Below are 16765 nucleotides of genomic sequence, written 5' to 3'. Positions count from 1 at the left end.
TTGCTGCCTCCCTTCCCAGGTGACAACCCCCGAGGTGATGATGCCCAGCAGCATGTTTCTCCCAGCAGCTGCTCCAGACAAAGATGGGGCCTCCAACGCCGAGGAGCCGGGGAAGCCGCCAGGTGAGCGTCACCGAGCGGGGATGCCGCTCCGCTCGGGTCACAGGCCGCCGCCGTGCACGGGGACACGCGCACGGGGGACACGCGCACGGGGGACACACATGCCAGGGGTGTCCATGCCTGGGGACACGCACACGGGGGACACGTGTGCCAGGGGTGTCCGTGCCTGGGGACGCGCGCGCTGGGGATATCCGTGCCTGGGGACACGCACACGGGGGACACGCGCGCTCTGGGTGTCCGTGCCTGGGGACACACATGCTGGGGACACGCACACGGGGGACACGCGCGCTCTGGGTGTCCGTGCCTGGGGACACGCGCACGGGGGACACGCGTGCCGGGGGTGTCCGTGCCTGGGGACACGCGCGCCTGGCTCTTCCCCGCCGCGCGGCGCGCCGGGATCCCCTGCTCCCCTTCCCCGTGCACCCTGGCAGGTCCGTGTCCGCAGAGCCTGGGAACGCGGCAGGGCAGGGGTCGCTTGCCGGCTCCTCTGCCCTCGTTCCTCTAACACTCTTAGAGCTGCCACCGGCAGGGCCTGGATTTCATTCCTGTTGGTTTAGCTTTGATAGGACCAAGACTCAAATACTGCTTTCAGTTTGAGGAACCTTCTTATTGGAAAAGAGACAGGGCATCAAAGACAGACAGTGAAGATAGGTGGGTAGGTGGGTGGCCTTCACTTTAAAAGAAGAATTGAATGTGATATATGCAGCTAAGGGAACGTGTGTGTGTGTGTGTGAATAGTTTGCAGATGTGTAAAGTGGGCAAGAAGGAAAATTGTGTAGGTTTATGCAATGGACCATGATAAGGGTAATGGGCTGGTATTAAAATAAATGAAAGAAGATACAGGAGAAATGTTGGAAATACCTGGCCTCTTGCAGAGAAAATAGCATCGCCGTATGAGCGAGCGCGGGCATCGCTCAGGCCTGGAGTGCTGGTGAGGGTTTCGGGGCGCTGAAGGGAAAGGTTTGCGAGACGGCAGCCGTAGCCAAAGTAGGGGTGAGGGGAAAGTGCTCTTGCCTGTGCCTGGGAGAAGAAAGGGCTGGATCTGCACTGAGCTCCAAACGGAAACACCATCAGGGCTGTTTGTTTCCTCTTTTCAATCTAAAGGGATGGCAGAGGTGGGGATTGTCTAAACCCTTTGAGATGAACACTCAGCAGCTCTTCATGCCTCTGGGTTTGCTCTGCTTTTGTTTTCACAGAGGTCTCCGAGGACTCAGGAAAGAGCCTCTTGTCATCTGAAAGTGCAGAGCACAGTGGAGATCCCAAAGCACCTCCAGCTGATCAGAGCTTGGCCAGGGAGGATTCTGGCTTCCTTTGCTGGAAGAAGGGGTGCAACCAGATGTTCAAAAGCTCAGCAGCCCTGCAGACACATTTCAATGAAGTTCATGCAAAGCGGCCTCAACTGCCAGTGTCTGATCGCCACGTCTACAAATACCGCTGCAACCAGTGCAGCCTGGCGTTCAAAACCATCGAGAAGCTGCAGCTCCATTCTCAGTACCACGTAATCCGAGCAGCCACCATGTGCTGCCTTTGCCAGCGCAGCTTCCGGACCTTCCAGGCCTTGAAGAAGCACCTGGAAACCAGCCATCTGGAGCTGAGCGAAGCTGACATTCAGCAGCTGTATGGTGGTCTTTTGGTCAATGGGGACCTCCTTGCCATGGGCGATCCTTCCCTTGCTGAAGACCACACCATAATAGTTGAGGAAGATAAGGAGGAAGAGAGTGACCTGGAAGATAAGCAGAGCCCTACAGGCAGTGATTCTGGGTCGGTGCAAGAGGACTCTGGCTCGGAACCAAAGAGGGCCTTACCCTTCAGGAAAGGCCCTAACTTCACCATGGAGAAATTCCTAGATCCATCTCGCCCTTACAAATGCACAGTCTGCAAGGAGTCTTTCACGCAGAAGAACATTCTCCTGGTCCATTACAATTCAGTTTCCCATCTGCATAAATTGAAGAGAGCCCTCCAGGAGTCTGCTACTGGGCAGCCTGAGCCTACGAGCAGCCCAGACAACAAACCTTTTAAGTGCAACACCTGCAGCGTGGCCTACAGTCAGAGCTCGACCTTGGAGATCCACATGAGGTCTGTCCTGCACCAAACCAAGGCTCGTGCGGCCAAACTGGAGGCGGCTGGGGGCAGTGGCAGCAGTAATGGAGCTGGCAACAGCAGTAGCAGCAGTCTGTCCTTGGGTTCCTCCACCCCAAGTCCAGTGAGCACTAGCACCAGTAATACTTTTACAACCACCAATACCAGTAATTCAGGCGCAACTCCCATTCCCAGCCTACTGAACCAGGTGTCCAGTGACAGTGTGGGAATTCCTGCCTTGGGCAACCCGGTTAGCACTAGTATCTCCTCTCCTTCGGAGCCCAAAGAGGTCAACCGCAAGAAGCTGGCGGACATGATTGCATCCAGGCAGCAGCAGCAGCAGCAGCAGCAGCAGCAGCAAGCTCAGACCTTGGCCCAGGCCCAGGCCCAAGTCCAGGCCCATCTGCAGCAGGAGCTGCAGCAACAAGCTGCTCTCCTGCAGTCTCAGCTGTTCAACCCAGCACTTTTGCCGCACTTCCCGATGACCACCGAGACCCTTCTGCAGCTGCAGCAGCAGCAGCATCTTCTGTTTCCTTTCTACATCCCCAGTGCCGAGTTCCAGCTCAACCCCGAGGTGAGCTTGCCCGTCACCAGCGGTGCGCTGACGCTCACGGGTACAGGGCCCGCTTTGCTGGAGGACCTGAAGGCTCAAGTGCAGCTCCCGCAGCAGAGCCATCCGCAGCTCTTACAGCAGCAGCAAGGGCAGCTGTCCTTGTCACAGCCTCACTCTGTCCTCATACAACAGAGCCAGCACCCGGAGAAGAAAAATAAATCTGTAGTGAAGGAGAAAGAAAAAGAAACTCCAAGGGAAAGGGAAAATACAGAGAGGGGAGACAATATTGCAGCATCCAAGGAGCCTCTGCCTGATAACTTAAAGCCCAAGGACAAGAAGGACTTTGCACCAGGCAATAATTCAGAGCCTTCTCTACTTCCTCCACGCATTGCGTCTGATGCCAGAGGGAATGCCACCAAAGCCTTGCTGGAAAACTTTGGCTTTGAGCTCGTCATTCAATATAATGAGAACAAGCAGAAGGTGCAGAAGAAAAATGGGAAGACGGAGCAAGGTGAGAACTTGGAAAAGCTGGAATGCGATACATGTGGCAAGTTCTTTTCAAACATCCTCATTCTGAAGAGTCACCAAGAACACGTTCATCAACATTACTTTCCCTTCAAGCAGTTAGAGAGATTTGCCAAGCAGTACAGAGAACATTACGATAAACTGTACCCACTGAGGCCTCAGACCCCCGAGCCCCCGCCGCCGCCTCCGCCTCCACCACCACCGCTGCCCCCGGCACCTCCTCAGCCAGCCTCGACTCCTACCATTCCCACTTCTGCCCCTGCTATTACCTCTCCTACGATTGCACCAGCGCAGCCGTCTGTGCCGCTCACCCAGCTCTCCATGCCAATGGAGCTCCCCATCTTCTCACCACTTATGATGCAAACCATGCCGCTGCAAACGCTACCCGCTCAGCTGCCACCCCAGCTTGGTCCCGTGGACCCTCTGCCTGCCGACCTGGCCCAGCTGTACCAGCACCAGCTCAACCCCAGCCTCCTGCAGCAGCAGCAGAACAAGAGGCCGCGCACACGCATCACTGATGACCAGCTCAGAGTCCTTCGGCAGTATTTCGATATTAACAACTCCCCGAGTGAGGAACAAATCAAAGAGATGGCGGACAAGTCTGGATTGCCCCAGAAAGTGATCAAGCACTGGTTCAGAAACACCCTGTTCAAAGAACGCCAGCGCAACAAGGATTCCCCATACAACTTCAGCAATCCTCCCATTACCAGCCTGGAGGAACTGAAGATAGACTCGCGGCCTCCTTCTCCAGAACCTCAAAAGCAGGAGTACTGGGGAAGCAAGCGCTCCTCCAGGACACGCTTTACTGACTACCAACTCAGAGTCCTGCAGGACTTTTTCGATGCCAATGCTTATCCAAAGGATGATGAGTTTGAACAGCTTTCTAACTTGCTGAACCTCCCAACACGTGTCATAGTGGTGTGGTTTCAGAATGCCCGTCAAAAAGCTCGGAAAAACTATGAGAATCAGGGAGAAGGCAAAGATGGGGAACGGCGGGAACTTACAAATGACAGATACATTAGAACAAGCAACTTGAACTACCAATGCAAAAAGTGCAGTCTAGTCTTTCAGCGCATTTTTGATCTTATTAAACACCAGAAAAAGCTCTGCTACAAAGATGAGGATGAGGATGGACAGGATGATAGCCAGAATGAAGACTCAATGGATGCCATGGAGCTCTTGACCCCAACCAGTTCCTCCTGCAGCACGCCAATGCCCTCGCAGGCTTACAGCACACCGACGTCCTCAGCTAATGCCGCCTCCTCAGCTTTTCTGCAGCTCACGGCGGAGGCAGATGATTCCTCCACCTATACTTCTAAAGTAGAAGCTACAGATGAGAAACCAAAGCAGTCTGAACCTCCAAGTACACAGCAAAACCAAACTCAAGAGAAGCAAGTGCAACCAAAGCAAGAGTCTCAGCAGCAACAGGACCAAGGAGAACAAAAGACAAGTTCAGCACACCAAAAGATTTCACAGTTATCCTCCCCCTCTTCATTGCAGCAGCCACCTCCCCCTCCACAACCCCCTCAGTGTTCCTTGTCACAGTCAAGCCCAAGCCCATCTCAGATCTCACATCTCTCCCTCAAACCCATTCACACCTCCACCCCTCAACAGTTGGCAAACCTACCTCCTCAGCTAATCCCCTACCAGTGTGACCAGTGTAAACTGGCATTTCCTTCCTTTGAGCATTGGCAGGAGCATCAGCAGCTTCACTTTTTGAGTGCACAAAACCAGTTTATCCCCCCCCCATTCCTGGACAGAACTCTGGATATGCCTTTCATGCTTTTTGATCCCAGTAACCCACTACTCGCGAGCCAGCTGCTCTCTGGAACATTACCACAGATTCCAGCTAGCTCAGCCACTTCACCCTCAACGCCAACATCCACAATGAACACGCTGAAGAGAAAGCTGGAGGAAAAGGCCAGTGCAAGCCCAGGAGAAAATGACAGCGGGACTGGAGGAGAAGAACCACAGAGGGATAAACGTCTAAGGACAACGATTACCCCGGAGCAGCTGGAAATTCTTTATCAGAAATACTTGCTTGATTCCAACCCAACACGGAAAATGTTGGATCACATTGCACATGAAGTGGGCTTGAAGAAACGTGTGGTGCAAGTTTGGTTTCAGAACACTCGCGCACGGGAAAGGAAGGGGCAGTTCAGAGCCGTAGGGCCTGCCCAGGCCCACCGACGGTGTCCGTTCTGCCGAGCTCTCTTTAAAGCAAAGACGGCTCTCGAAGCTCATATCCGATCCCGTCACTGGCATGAGGCCAAGCGAGCTGGATACAACTTGACTTTGTCTGCTATGCTCTTAGACTGTGATGGGGGACTCCAAATGAAGGGCGACATCTTTGATGGAGCAAGCTTTTCCCACATGCCACCAAGTAGCAGCGATGGTCAGAGTGTTCCTCTCTCCCCAGTGAACAAGAGCATGGAACTGTCACCTCGAACGCTGCTGAGTCCGTCCTCCATTAAGGTAGAAGGGATAGAAGACTTCGAGAGTCCCTCCATGTCCTCAGTCAACCTGAGCTTTGACCAAACGAAGCTGGACAACGATGACTGCTCTTCTGTCAACACTGCAATCACAGACACTACAACAGGAGATGAAGGGAATGCAGACAATGACAGTGCAACAGGGATTGCAACCGAAACCAAATCAGCATCAGGACCCAGCGAAGGTTTAACAAAGGCTGCCATGATTGCAATGTCTGAGTATGAAGATCGGCTGTCTTCTGGCCTAGTCAGCCCAGCCCCCAGCTTTTACAGCAAAGAGTACGACAATGAAGGTACTGTGGACTATAGTGAAACATCCAGCCTTGCAGACCCCTGCTCACCCAGCCCTGGTGCGAGTGGCTCAGCCAGCAAGTCTGGAGAGAGCGGGGATCGGCCCGGACAGAAACGCTTTCGCACTCAGATGACTAATCTCCAGCTGAAAGTTCTTAAGTCATGCTTTAATGACTACAGGACACCTACCATGCTGGAGTGTGAGGTCCTGGGCAATGACATTGGACTGCCAAAGAGAGTTGTTCAGGTCTGGTTCCAGAATGCTAGGGCAAAGGAGAAGAAGTCTAAACTCAGCATGGCCAAGCATTTTGGTATAAACCAAACAAGTTATGAGGGACCCAAAACAGAGTGCACTTTGTGTGGCATCAAGTACAGCGCTCGGCTGTCTGTACGTGACCATATCTTCTCTCAACAGCATATCTCCAAAGTTAAAGAAACCATTGGAAGCCAGTTGGATAAGGAAAAGGAGTATTTTGACCCAGCTACTGTACGTCAGTTGATGGCTCAGCAGGAGTTGGACCGGATCAAAAAAGCCAATGAGGTTCTTGGTCTGGCAGCTCAACAGCAGGGCATGTTTGATAATACCCCTCTGCAAGCTCTTAACCTTCCTGCTGCTTACCCAGCACTACAGGGCATCCCTCCAGTCTTGCTCCCAGGCCTCAACAGCCCCTCCTTACCAGGATTTACTCCATCCAACACAGGTGGGTCTGAATGTTACCGCACTGCTCAAAGACAGCGTAACATTGGGCACCGTTAGCACGAGTGTGTGTTCCCTTGGGAATGTCTGGTAATAGGCTACCCAGCCCTCTAGTGAGCATGTTTACTTGACAAGGTGTAAGCAATAGGTATTTTGAAGTTATATTAAAAGATATAAGCAATAAGTATTCTTTAATTCCTGGATTCAGGTTTTTGTATTAAAATCTGAAGCAGAGCAAGATCCCGGCATGCTGCATGTTTCCGTGTCCTCAGAACAGACTGAAAAAAAAAGTCTGAAGCACCTTCAAGGAAATGGTAAATAGAGGATTTATCAAACAGAACATGAAAAGGACAAATGTGCTGAATGCGTTGTTCATTGTAGCTTTCCTTTTGATATTAAATTCAGTTTTATGTAATGCCATCCCAAGTTTTCAAGAATTCTGAACTGTTTCTAGGGAAAAGTATGAAGTGTCTTACAGCAGTGGTGACTGACACCTAGAAAATCTCTATGTAAAGTCCTTTATGACAAGTTCTATGTCTGGCCATACAACCATGAATTGCTTTTTTAGTTATGGCTGTCATTCGTGTCTGAAAAAGCCTTCTTGACCAACAACAGCATAGTCATGGGGCAAGTGTTTTTTATATTTTAGCAAGATTTTTCTAATGGTACTTAAGAAAAGTAAAATTTGGTATAGTCCTTTGGGTAGCCTAATCTCAGAGATAAGACATGATTTTTTTTCAGGATGCTCCTTTCCTGTGTACCTGGTAGAGAGGCAGAAGGGATTTGGTGCATAGCAAACACTGGCAGTGCAAGGTACTGCTCAGTAGTCTGGCAGTGACCTAGAAAACTTGATCCAAGGACCTTACTTCACCCCGGTACATCTGCAGTATCCCAGAGTGTCTGGCTGGATTGCAACTTGTGAAAGAGCAGTTCATGTTCTCTAGGAAACTTACTTTCGTTGGCAGACTTTTCTGTTTCCTTCTGATGGTCCAGATGCCTATTCCAGTTGACTTTCACCAGGGCCTCTCCACGTTTGCAGAGATATTCCTAGAACTGATTCCGAGTGTCCTGTGTAGGCAGCCGGCTGAATCGGTCTCGGGTCGGATGCCTCTGGTAGCCCAGCGCCCGGGAGCGCTAGCCCAGCGCGCGCCTGCTTTGCTGTGCTGCAGGGATGCGGGTCTAACGCTGTTAGAAAGTGTCCTGAAATGGTAACTTTCGTTCATTGTACTGAACTAATTAGGTGGTGATGAGTTAAAATTTACAACGTGAAGTCTAGATAGGATCTGAGAGTCTTCCTGGCTTCTTCATCAGAAATCAGAGCGATATCAGTCTGCGTTCAGTCTTCCTGATGCTTGCAGACAGCAGGCTGCCTCTCGAGTCCCTTTGCCAGCAGATTGAAAACGCAGTGCAGATGCTGCCAGGTGACACGTGTGTCGTGTTTAGAAAGCAGCCGCCTTTATCTGTCATCTCAGGGGCGAGCCTTAGAGTCAGGAGAGCAAAATCGCAGTCTGCTTCAGACGGGCACCAGCCGCCACCAGCGGTTGGTGGCACCTCAACAGCTCAGCCGCTCTGTGCAGAGCGGGTTGGCGGCAGCGTCACTGCCGTGACATTGTGCTGTGGTTCCCCAAACAGGACTCCAGCGACCCGTGTCTCAAAACAGGCCTCCTTCACTGGCTGTGAGGGAGGTGGCTCTGTCCGCCTTGCTCTCCATCAGTGCTCGTCTCTGCAATGTGTGCTGCTATAGATGGAAAACAGTTGAGTCTCGGTGTATTTGGTGGGTTTCAGCCCGGCCAAACTGGATTCTGTCTCTTGGAGCAAGCAGAGGAGGAGAAGGCCTTTCCAGGGCAAGGTTGCTGATGCTTATGTGAGAATGCCCTGCTGAAGAGCATAAGGGATCAGAGCAGATTCTTTTGGAAGCTGCCAAAGCTGAGCCTCTGCAAGCCTTTTTTCCTCTAAAAAAACTAAAGCCTTTCCTGACTGTAGTAGTAGTTCATTGTAATTAGCCATTTTTCAGACAGGTCTTAGGAGATATTTCTCTATTTAGGGATGCTGCCCATTCCTGCTCCTTGAATCTCATCTTAGCTACGTGCCTGCAGGGAACCTTTATGTGCCAGCCCCTTTTCATGCTATTCTTATTCTTACAGAAGATCTCATTTCAGTGGCCAGAGACAGGCCAAGAGCATCTCTTTGGCAAATTATATTGTCAGCCTATCAGAGATTGCCTCTGCGCTTTTTACTTAATGCCTCAAATTTATAACAAGATCTAGAATTACTTTTTTGCACTTGTGATCTATACATTTTTTTGGGTTTTTCTCCAACGACCCGTATGTGTCCTGAGGAGATGGGGCTACATACTATGAATGTTAAAAGCAATCAGTGGCAACGTAAAGAGGACTAAGCTATTTAGAAAGTCAAGCAGACTATTTGTGGCCTTTAGATAAAGCTGCAAAGGTCAGGCCATCTCGGCTCAGAGCCTGCTGAGGTAGATAAGACTGTGCATCCAAGGATGTTATGAATTAGCCCCCGCTCCTGCGCTTGAACCTCTCAGGGACTGTTCAGCTGGGGGACATGAGCTTCAATGGCATCTATCCATAACGTGCCCTTATCTGAAATCCATGAGGCTGCTGCGTGGAGGCTCACTTCATACCTTCACAAATCACTGCTGTCTCCATGCAGCATCGGGAGCGGCCGCAGGCTCCGGGAGGGCTCTGCGTCTCCGGGGCTCTCGGCCTCCCTCCTCGCAGCCCTCCTGCCGGTTTCCCTTGGCTGTCTGTACTCTGTGGAGCCGTATGGATTTTGCCTCCTCCCCGGTGCTTGGGAGGCCGGTGCTGGATGCTGCCTTTCGGAGGCAGGGGATGAGTGCTGGACCCTGCAGTAGAGGAACGAGCTCTTTGCATGGGAGATGCTGCAGGCAAGCTCTGGAGACCCCTGTGCGCCCCTTCACTGCCAGCTACTGCTCAGAACATGATGCCCGGGACACTTGTTCCTGTGCTGTGTTCTGGGGAGCAGGAGTTCCTAGCTGGCCAGGTAACCTTACGGGACAGGGTTAAGCAATGGGCTCATCTGATGCAGCTGCAGGCAGCAGCGTGGCTTGGTAGCCAGAAGCCGGAGGAACACGACAGATACATCTTTGCACAGAATTGAAATCTTGCATCCCCTCCTTCAGTGCCCAGCTTAGCACTTCTCTGCCCAGGTCCTGCTGCGTGTGGCCGGGGGGAGTGCAGGGCACTGCCTGCTCACAGCAGCAGTGAGGTGGTCGTGGGCCCCCCGCTTCTCAAGAGCGACTCTGCTGGCAGGACCCTCCCTGAGATACGTGGGGCAGCTGCAGCTCAGACCAAACTGGCTGCAGTTCCTAGCTCTTTTCAGATCCCTTTTTCTTGCTGTCTTCACAGGGTAAAGGAGCCCCATGGCAGCTGGACTTCCCTGCCAGCAGTCAGCACCGGCGCTGTGCACAGCTGTGTCCCTGCTGATGTGTTTCCTCTTGGAAAACACCTTCAGCTGCCACTTTGCCCTGCGCCATTACCAAAAGCACCGTCTCTCCCCCTTTGCCCTCCCGGCTGTATCGTGTAAGAGGTAAAACCTCAAATAAAAGTTACCGTGCACCAATTGCTCTGTCCTGCTCTGTGACTGTTCATGCTCAGTTCACCTTTGCACAGTTGTCATTGCAGCTGGGAGGACTGGAGCTTTGCTAATGAAAGGTTAGTTTTTGTCAAGTGGTTTTGCGGTAGGGGGTGGATCCTGCAGCAAATTCCAAGGCTGTGGGATCACCGAGCGCACGGGGCTGTGCCTGTGAGAAAATTAGAGCTTTGTTTTATTTTTATTTTCCTCTAATGGCACCACGAGACTTCCTGAACGAAGTGTTCCTTTTTAGGAGTGCGTGTGTGCCAGCTGCGGGGGACATGACTAATGCTTCAAGCTCTTTGAGCCCTGCTCCTCTTGCCCCAGTTGCTATCAGCTATGAGAGTAGAAATCGATACCCAGGGGACTGTGTTGTTGCTGGCCATTTCTGCTGCTGGGAAGATTAGCCTGCTTGCATTCCACCATTAATCCATGTGCTTTGTGAGAATTTGGTACAATGCTTTTAATTCCACCCAAAATACTATGTAGGGGAAACCCGAAAACCACAAAAACTTGGAAATCGCGTGGAAGTTGAGTGCCCAAAACCTCTCAGGTTGGAAGGGAGAGTCTGCACCCAAGGTTGTGGATCCACGAACAGCTGCCCAGTAAGGGCAAAATAACTTCGACTTAGCTTGTTTGGTCGTCTTTAGTCGCTGTGACGTGAGCTTCCTAATCTGTGGGAATTTAACAAGATCTGACACTCCACTTGGCACAGCGCTTTCCTTCTTGGAGCCCTTCGGCCAAAGGCACAACCATTTAGCGTGGATGTAGCAACAGGTCCTGTCCATGGCAGCAGCTGCTAGTCATGTGGGAATGTTGAAGCAGACAGTGAAACAGTAACTGTGAATTTTCAGATTCTTTGAGGAAACAGAAGGACTATTCTTTGCTTCTTAGTACATGAACTAGATCTTATACCCTCTGCTGTCTTTTATGTTCTCTGCTAGGCCAGCCTATGCAGTTCGGAAAGACTTAAAGGGAAAAAAACAAAGGCTTATGGCTTTGTTTGAGGCCACCTTTACACTAAGACTTGTTTTCCTACTGCCTTTCAGCTATGCAGCTGTATTTCCAGCAGTAACAGTACAACTTCATCCTTATCAGCAATTGCTCTTGTGGGAAGGTGAGAAGTGTGGATATGAACACGGACTTGGTCCAGTTTCCCCAGTAGGTCTCTTCTCATGGGGTGTTCTCCAGCTTGGACCTTCTTTTGTCTCTTTCAGTCTGGTGGAAAAATACAATCAGGGAATTAAGCCAAGGTACAGCAATTTCCAACTTGTTTTGATCATTGCAAACTGGATTTGCACATCTTGTGCTCACCCACAGTTAATGGATGAGCTACATCTCAGAAAGAGAAAGAGCCATCTTTTGAGAAGAACATGCCCAGTTCAGTCCATATTCCAAAACTGGAATAATAAACCATGGTGCAGGAGATCATGTCTAAGAAAGTTTCCTTCCAGCTGCTCAAGAAAACTAGGTGCATCGATGGCGTTTACCCCAGGCTCCCCATGAACCCTCCTAAGATCCACATTATTCTCTCACCAAATGTGCGCTGCCTACCACCCTGCTCACCTGGTGCCTGCGTTCCTGTTGCGTCAGCCTCCCTTGTATCCCTCCTTCATCTGCCTCCTCCGAAAAAAAAAAAGGCATCCTGGACCTGGTGTGCCCTGCAGGTAGAGGTGAGGGCAGTTAGCTCTGGCACATGGAGGAGGAACATGAATAGAAGCAGGTGAAAGAGCATCCATTTGGCCAGAACCAAAGTAGGGAAAGAAAATGACTTTGCCCTTTGAGATGAGCCAGCCGCAGCTCAAGAGTGTTAGCGCTGATGAGGGTGAATTGCTGTGGGAATGCTTCGCCTCTCCCTTCTTGAACAAACTTCCTTGTTTTCTTTTCTGGCAGAGTTTTGGGGCTAGTCTAATCCTCCCTCCTTACAGAATATAAGCATGGTCATTAAAGGTGCTTGGCCCAGAGCAGCCAAGTGGCTGGCGTTTTCTTTACAAATCCCTCTCCAGAGTTAACTGCTTTTCTTCTTCAGACGGGCATTTCTGAGTGTCCGTGTGTGCGTGCGGGTCGGCGTGGCAGGAGCCTGCCCGCAGGAGACAGGGGCAGAGCGTGCAGCCATGTCCTGCCGGTATCCGCAGCAGCAGCGCCTGCACGCGGCAGGGCCCGTGCGGATTCGGGAGGTCTCCGAGGAGATCCCCACGGTGCTGAGGAGACTTGGGCCGTCCGGTCCCTGGCGCGTGTCTGAGCACCAGGCTGCGGGCGCTGGAGGCGACGAGCACGAGGGAGCGCGCTGGCTCCCTGCGATGGTGCTTAGCGCCTGGCAGAGGGAACGCTGGCGTCTTGTGGCTTCCAGCACGCGCGGATTTTCCTGCCGTCGCAGTTTTCGGGGGCTCTCACCTGAGGCGCCGGGTCTGGACCGATGGCTGAGGTCAAGGTGTGCCGGACACGCCGGAGTCACGATTCTCCCTCCGGCCCTCCCCTCTCCTGCCCTTTCACTCACTTTTCCAGACCGTGGCTGGGCAAAGCAAACATCTTGTCCCTCTGTACGTGCACGGCGGAGCGCAGGGTCTGGCTGCCCTTACCGGGGCTGTCCCCACAGCTGCCCCTGGGCCCAGGAGCTCCCAGCCGGTGCCAGGGCAGGTTGTGGAGACGCTGCTCTGTCCTCGCCAGCGTGCGGAGCTGGGGGCCTCCGCGCTGTCCCCAGGATAGATCTGAGCAGAATGGCCCTTGCCAGTGTCTCAGCCAGGCAGCGGTGGGATTTGGCTGCCGAATAGGGAGCAGGATGCCTGACGGGTGGAAGCGGCCGGCCAGGGCAGATTTGCTTGGCTTGGGGGTTGGAACCGATGACTGGGAGAGAGAGCAGGAGAGTTCTGTGCCCTCCTTGCCAGCCCTGCCTCCCAATTCACACTCCTGCTGCTCTCAGTGTTTTGGGGGTGCTGCAAACACTCTCAGCCCGGGAGCAGCCAGCGGGTGTCACACGGGACGTGGCGACGGGGCCGGCAGCGGCACGCGCTCGCGGCTCGATCCTCACCTCTTTCTCCTCCCTCTTCCAGCTTTAACTTCTCCCAAACCCAACCTGATGGGCCTGCCCGGCACGAGCGTCCCTTCGCCCGGCCTCCCCACCTCTGGATTACCAAATAAGCAGCCCTCGGCCTCGCTGAGCTCACCCACCCCAGCACAAGCCGCCGCCGCGGCCCCACCGCCGCCACCGGCCTCGGCCCCGCAGCCGCCGCCGCAGCCGCCACCGCAGCAGCCGCCGCCGCCGCGCAAGGACAAGGACGGCGAGAAGACGAAGGAGAAGGAGAAGGCCTTGCCCAAGGGGAAGGGGGAGCCGCCGCCGGGGCCCAAGAAGGAGAAGGGGGAGGCGGCGGCGCTGGCGGCCCCGCCGCCCGCCGTGGAGTACGCGGTGGAGCCCGCGCAGCTGCAGGCGCTGCAGGCCGCCCTCACCTCGGACCCCGCCGCCCTGCTCACCAGCCAGTTCCTGCCCTACTTTGTGCCCGGCTTCTCCCCCTACTACGCGCCCCAGATCCCCGGTGCCCTGCAGAGCGGGTACCTGCAGCCCATGTACGGCATGGAGGGGCTCTTCCCCTATGGCCCCGCGCTGTCGCAGGCGCTGCTGGGGCTGTCGCCCGGCTCCCTGCTGCAGCAGTACCAGCAATACCAGCAGAGCCTGCAGGAGGCCTTGCAGCAGCAGCGGCCGCCGGCCCCGCCGCCGCCGCCGCCGTCGCAGCCCAAGGCGCCGCCGCCACCGCCCAAAGGAAGCCAAACCCCGGCCCCCGCGGGGACCGTCCCCCCAGACAAAGACCCTGCCAAAGAACCCCCCAAGCAAGAGGAGCAGAAGAACGCGCCCCGCGAGGTGTCCCCCCTCCTGCCCAAACCCCCCGAGGAGCCCGAAGCAGAGAGCAAGGGCGCGGACTCCCTGTGCGACCCCTTCATCGTCCCAAAGGTGCAGTACAAGCTGGTGTGCCGCAAGTGCCAGGCGGGCTTCGGCGACCCGGAGGCGGCCAGCCACCACCTGAAGTCCCTCTGCTTCTTGGGCCAGCCCGCGGTGAACCTGCAGGAGATGGTGCTTCACGTGCCCACCGGCGGCGGCCAGGGCGGCGGCTCGTACCGGTGCGCGGCGTGCGAGAGCACGGTGTGCGGGGACGAAGCCCTGCGTCAGCATCTCGAGTCGGCCCCGCACAAACACCGAACAATCACCCGAGCAGCAAGAAACGCCAAAGAGCACCCCAGTCTATTACCTCACTCTGCCTGCCCCCCCGACCCCAGCACCGCATCTACCTCGCAGTCTGCCGCTCACTCAAACGACAGCCCCCCGCCGCCCCCGGCCGCCCCCCGGAAGCCCTGGCCCGCGGCGGCCGCCCGCGCCGCGCCGGCCCAGCCGCCCTTCCCTCCTCTCTCCTCATCCTCAACGGTTACCTCAAGTTCATGCAGCACCTCAGGGGTTCAGCCCTCGATGCCAACAGACGACTATTCGGAGGAGTCTGACACGGATGCTAGCCAAAAGTCAGACGGGCCGGCGAGCCCGGCGCAGGGGCCCCCGGAGCCCGGCTGCCCCAAGGACAGTGGTCTCGCGAGCGTAGGAACGGACACCTTCAGATTGTAAGCTTTGAAGATGAACAGTGAGAAACGCGTTTAAATAATAATAATAATAATAAATAAAAAATTAATAACAAACCAATTTCAAAAAAAAAATAGACTAACTGCAATTCCAAAGCTTCTAACCAAAAAAAAAAAGGAAAAAGAAAAAAAAAGAAAAAGCGTGGGTTGTTTTCCCATATAACGATGCCGGTGGGTTTTACATTTTTTTTTCTTTTAATAAAATAAAGTTAAAAAAAAAAACAAAAAACTGTTACATTCGTCCTTTTGAAGGTACTGTTGGTGTGGGAGACGGAGCCCGCGCTGCCTCCCCCCGTCTCCGCAGCTTGAGCCCCTTGTACATTGCCCCCGGGAGCGCCCGCGTCGATAGCACAGCAGAGGCCGGCACGCACTGTATGGGAAAGCAGCCCACCTTGCCACCGTTTAAATTCCTTGCTATCTTAGCATTCAGATACCAATGGCTTGCTAAAAGAAAAAAAAGAAATGTAATGTCTTTTTATTCTCAGGTCAATCGCTCACACTTTGTTCTGTTTTCAGAATCATTGTTTTATATATATATATATATATATATATATATATAATTTCCTTTGTTTGTTTTGGGATTTTCTTGTTTTGTTCTGTTTTTTGTTCCAGAAAAGTTTTTTTTCTTTTTCTTTTTTTTTTTTTCTTTTTTTTTTTTTTTTAATTTAAAATGGGCAGAAAGTATTCAAGAGAAAAACAATGTGAACTGCTTTAGCTTTTCGGGGATTTTAAGGGTAGCTTTTCTGCTGAAGCCAATTTCAAGGGGAAAAGTTAAGCACTCCCACTTTTCAGAAAAAAAAAACACAAAGAGTGTTGAGGACTCGGAGCTTAAAAAAATAAGTTTTAAAACAACTGACTTTCTGTATTTATGATAGATATGACCATTTTTGGTGTTGAGTAGATTGTTGCATTGGAAATGAACTGAAGCAGTATGGTAGATTTAAAAGAAAAAAACCCTTTTGTGTACATTTAGCTTTTGTATGGTCCAGCTGACGGCTTCTCATTTGATGTTGTCTTGTTCATTCCTAGCCAGATAGATTGCAATCCATTGACTCGCCTAAGCTTTTCTCCCCTTTGTACCTTTATTCCCCATTTTTCCCCATCCTGTAATCTTCCACTTATGGTTGCTACCTTCATTTCTTAGAGGGTGGTTGCATAATTATTTTATAAAAACTAAAGAAAGACGTTCAAAGGGTTTTGGGGGGTCAGTAGGATCCCTTGCAGAATATTTTTTGTTGGGGGTTTGAAACTTTTTAAGGCGTATACATACGATTTACCTATGTCTGTTACCCTTGTGCACTTATCTCTCTCTTATTTTCTGTTTTTCCTTTTTTTTTTTTTCCTCTTCTTTCCTCATTTTGTAAATGCTTCAAAGACTCTGTTCCGAAACTATGAGCATTTGTTTCTGTTTGTGTAATTAGGCTGCACTCTGTTCCTTCGTAAAGAAAAAAAAAAAGACAAGAAGTTTTTGTTACATTTTTTTCTCTAAAGAAAATTCATGCTTTAAATAAAATCCAAAGACATACCCTTTCACCACTGGTGCAGAATGAGCAAAAAGGATTCTTTTTACTTGAGAATTTGTTTCTGATTTAAACAAACAAGTCTAAGTTTAAATAAAGAAAAGAATAAAAAAAGTACCCAGGTTGTTATCTGTGCTTCTTGTGCAAGCAGAGAGACAACTGAGCGAGCGCGGCAGCGCGGCGCTCCTTGGGCTCGTCCCTGCGCGAGGCCGTGCGGCGCCCGCGGCCCCGGCGCAGCGACGGGAGGGCAGGAG

General features: G+C 52.4%; 1 protein-coding gene across 1 annotated transcript in view; it reads left to right on the top strand.

Moving 5' to 3' along the window:
* The window catches only part of ZFHX3 (zinc finger homeobox 3), a 124691-nt gene extending 108236 nt beyond the window's left edge, over nucleotides 1-16455 (top strand). Inside the window, exons 8-10 of the mRNA XM_088526206.1 lie at nucleotides 20-122; nucleotides 1316-6760; nucleotides 13425-16455. Of these exons, the coding sequence (XP_088382332.1) occupies nucleotides 20-122; nucleotides 1316-6760; nucleotides 13425-14977 (7101 nt within the window). The 3' untranslated portion in view covers nucleotides 14978-16455. The remainder of the gene's footprint in view (nucleotides 1-19; nucleotides 123-1315; nucleotides 6761-13424) is intronic.
* The last annotated feature ends 310 nt before the right edge of the window (nucleotides 16456-16765 follow it).

Source organism: Tinamus guttatus, unplaced genomic scaffold (assembly GCF_059628265.1).
Source record: "Tinamus guttatus ecotype Peru unplaced genomic scaffold, ASM5962826v1 Tinamus_guttatus_pri_ptg000244l, whole genome shotgun sequence".
Lineage (NCBI taxonomy): Eukaryota > Metazoa > Chordata > Aves > Tinamiformes > Tinamidae > Tinamus > Tinamus guttatus.
Note: the sequence above shows the minus strand (reverse complement) of the source record. Positions and strands in the feature narration are given on the sequence as shown.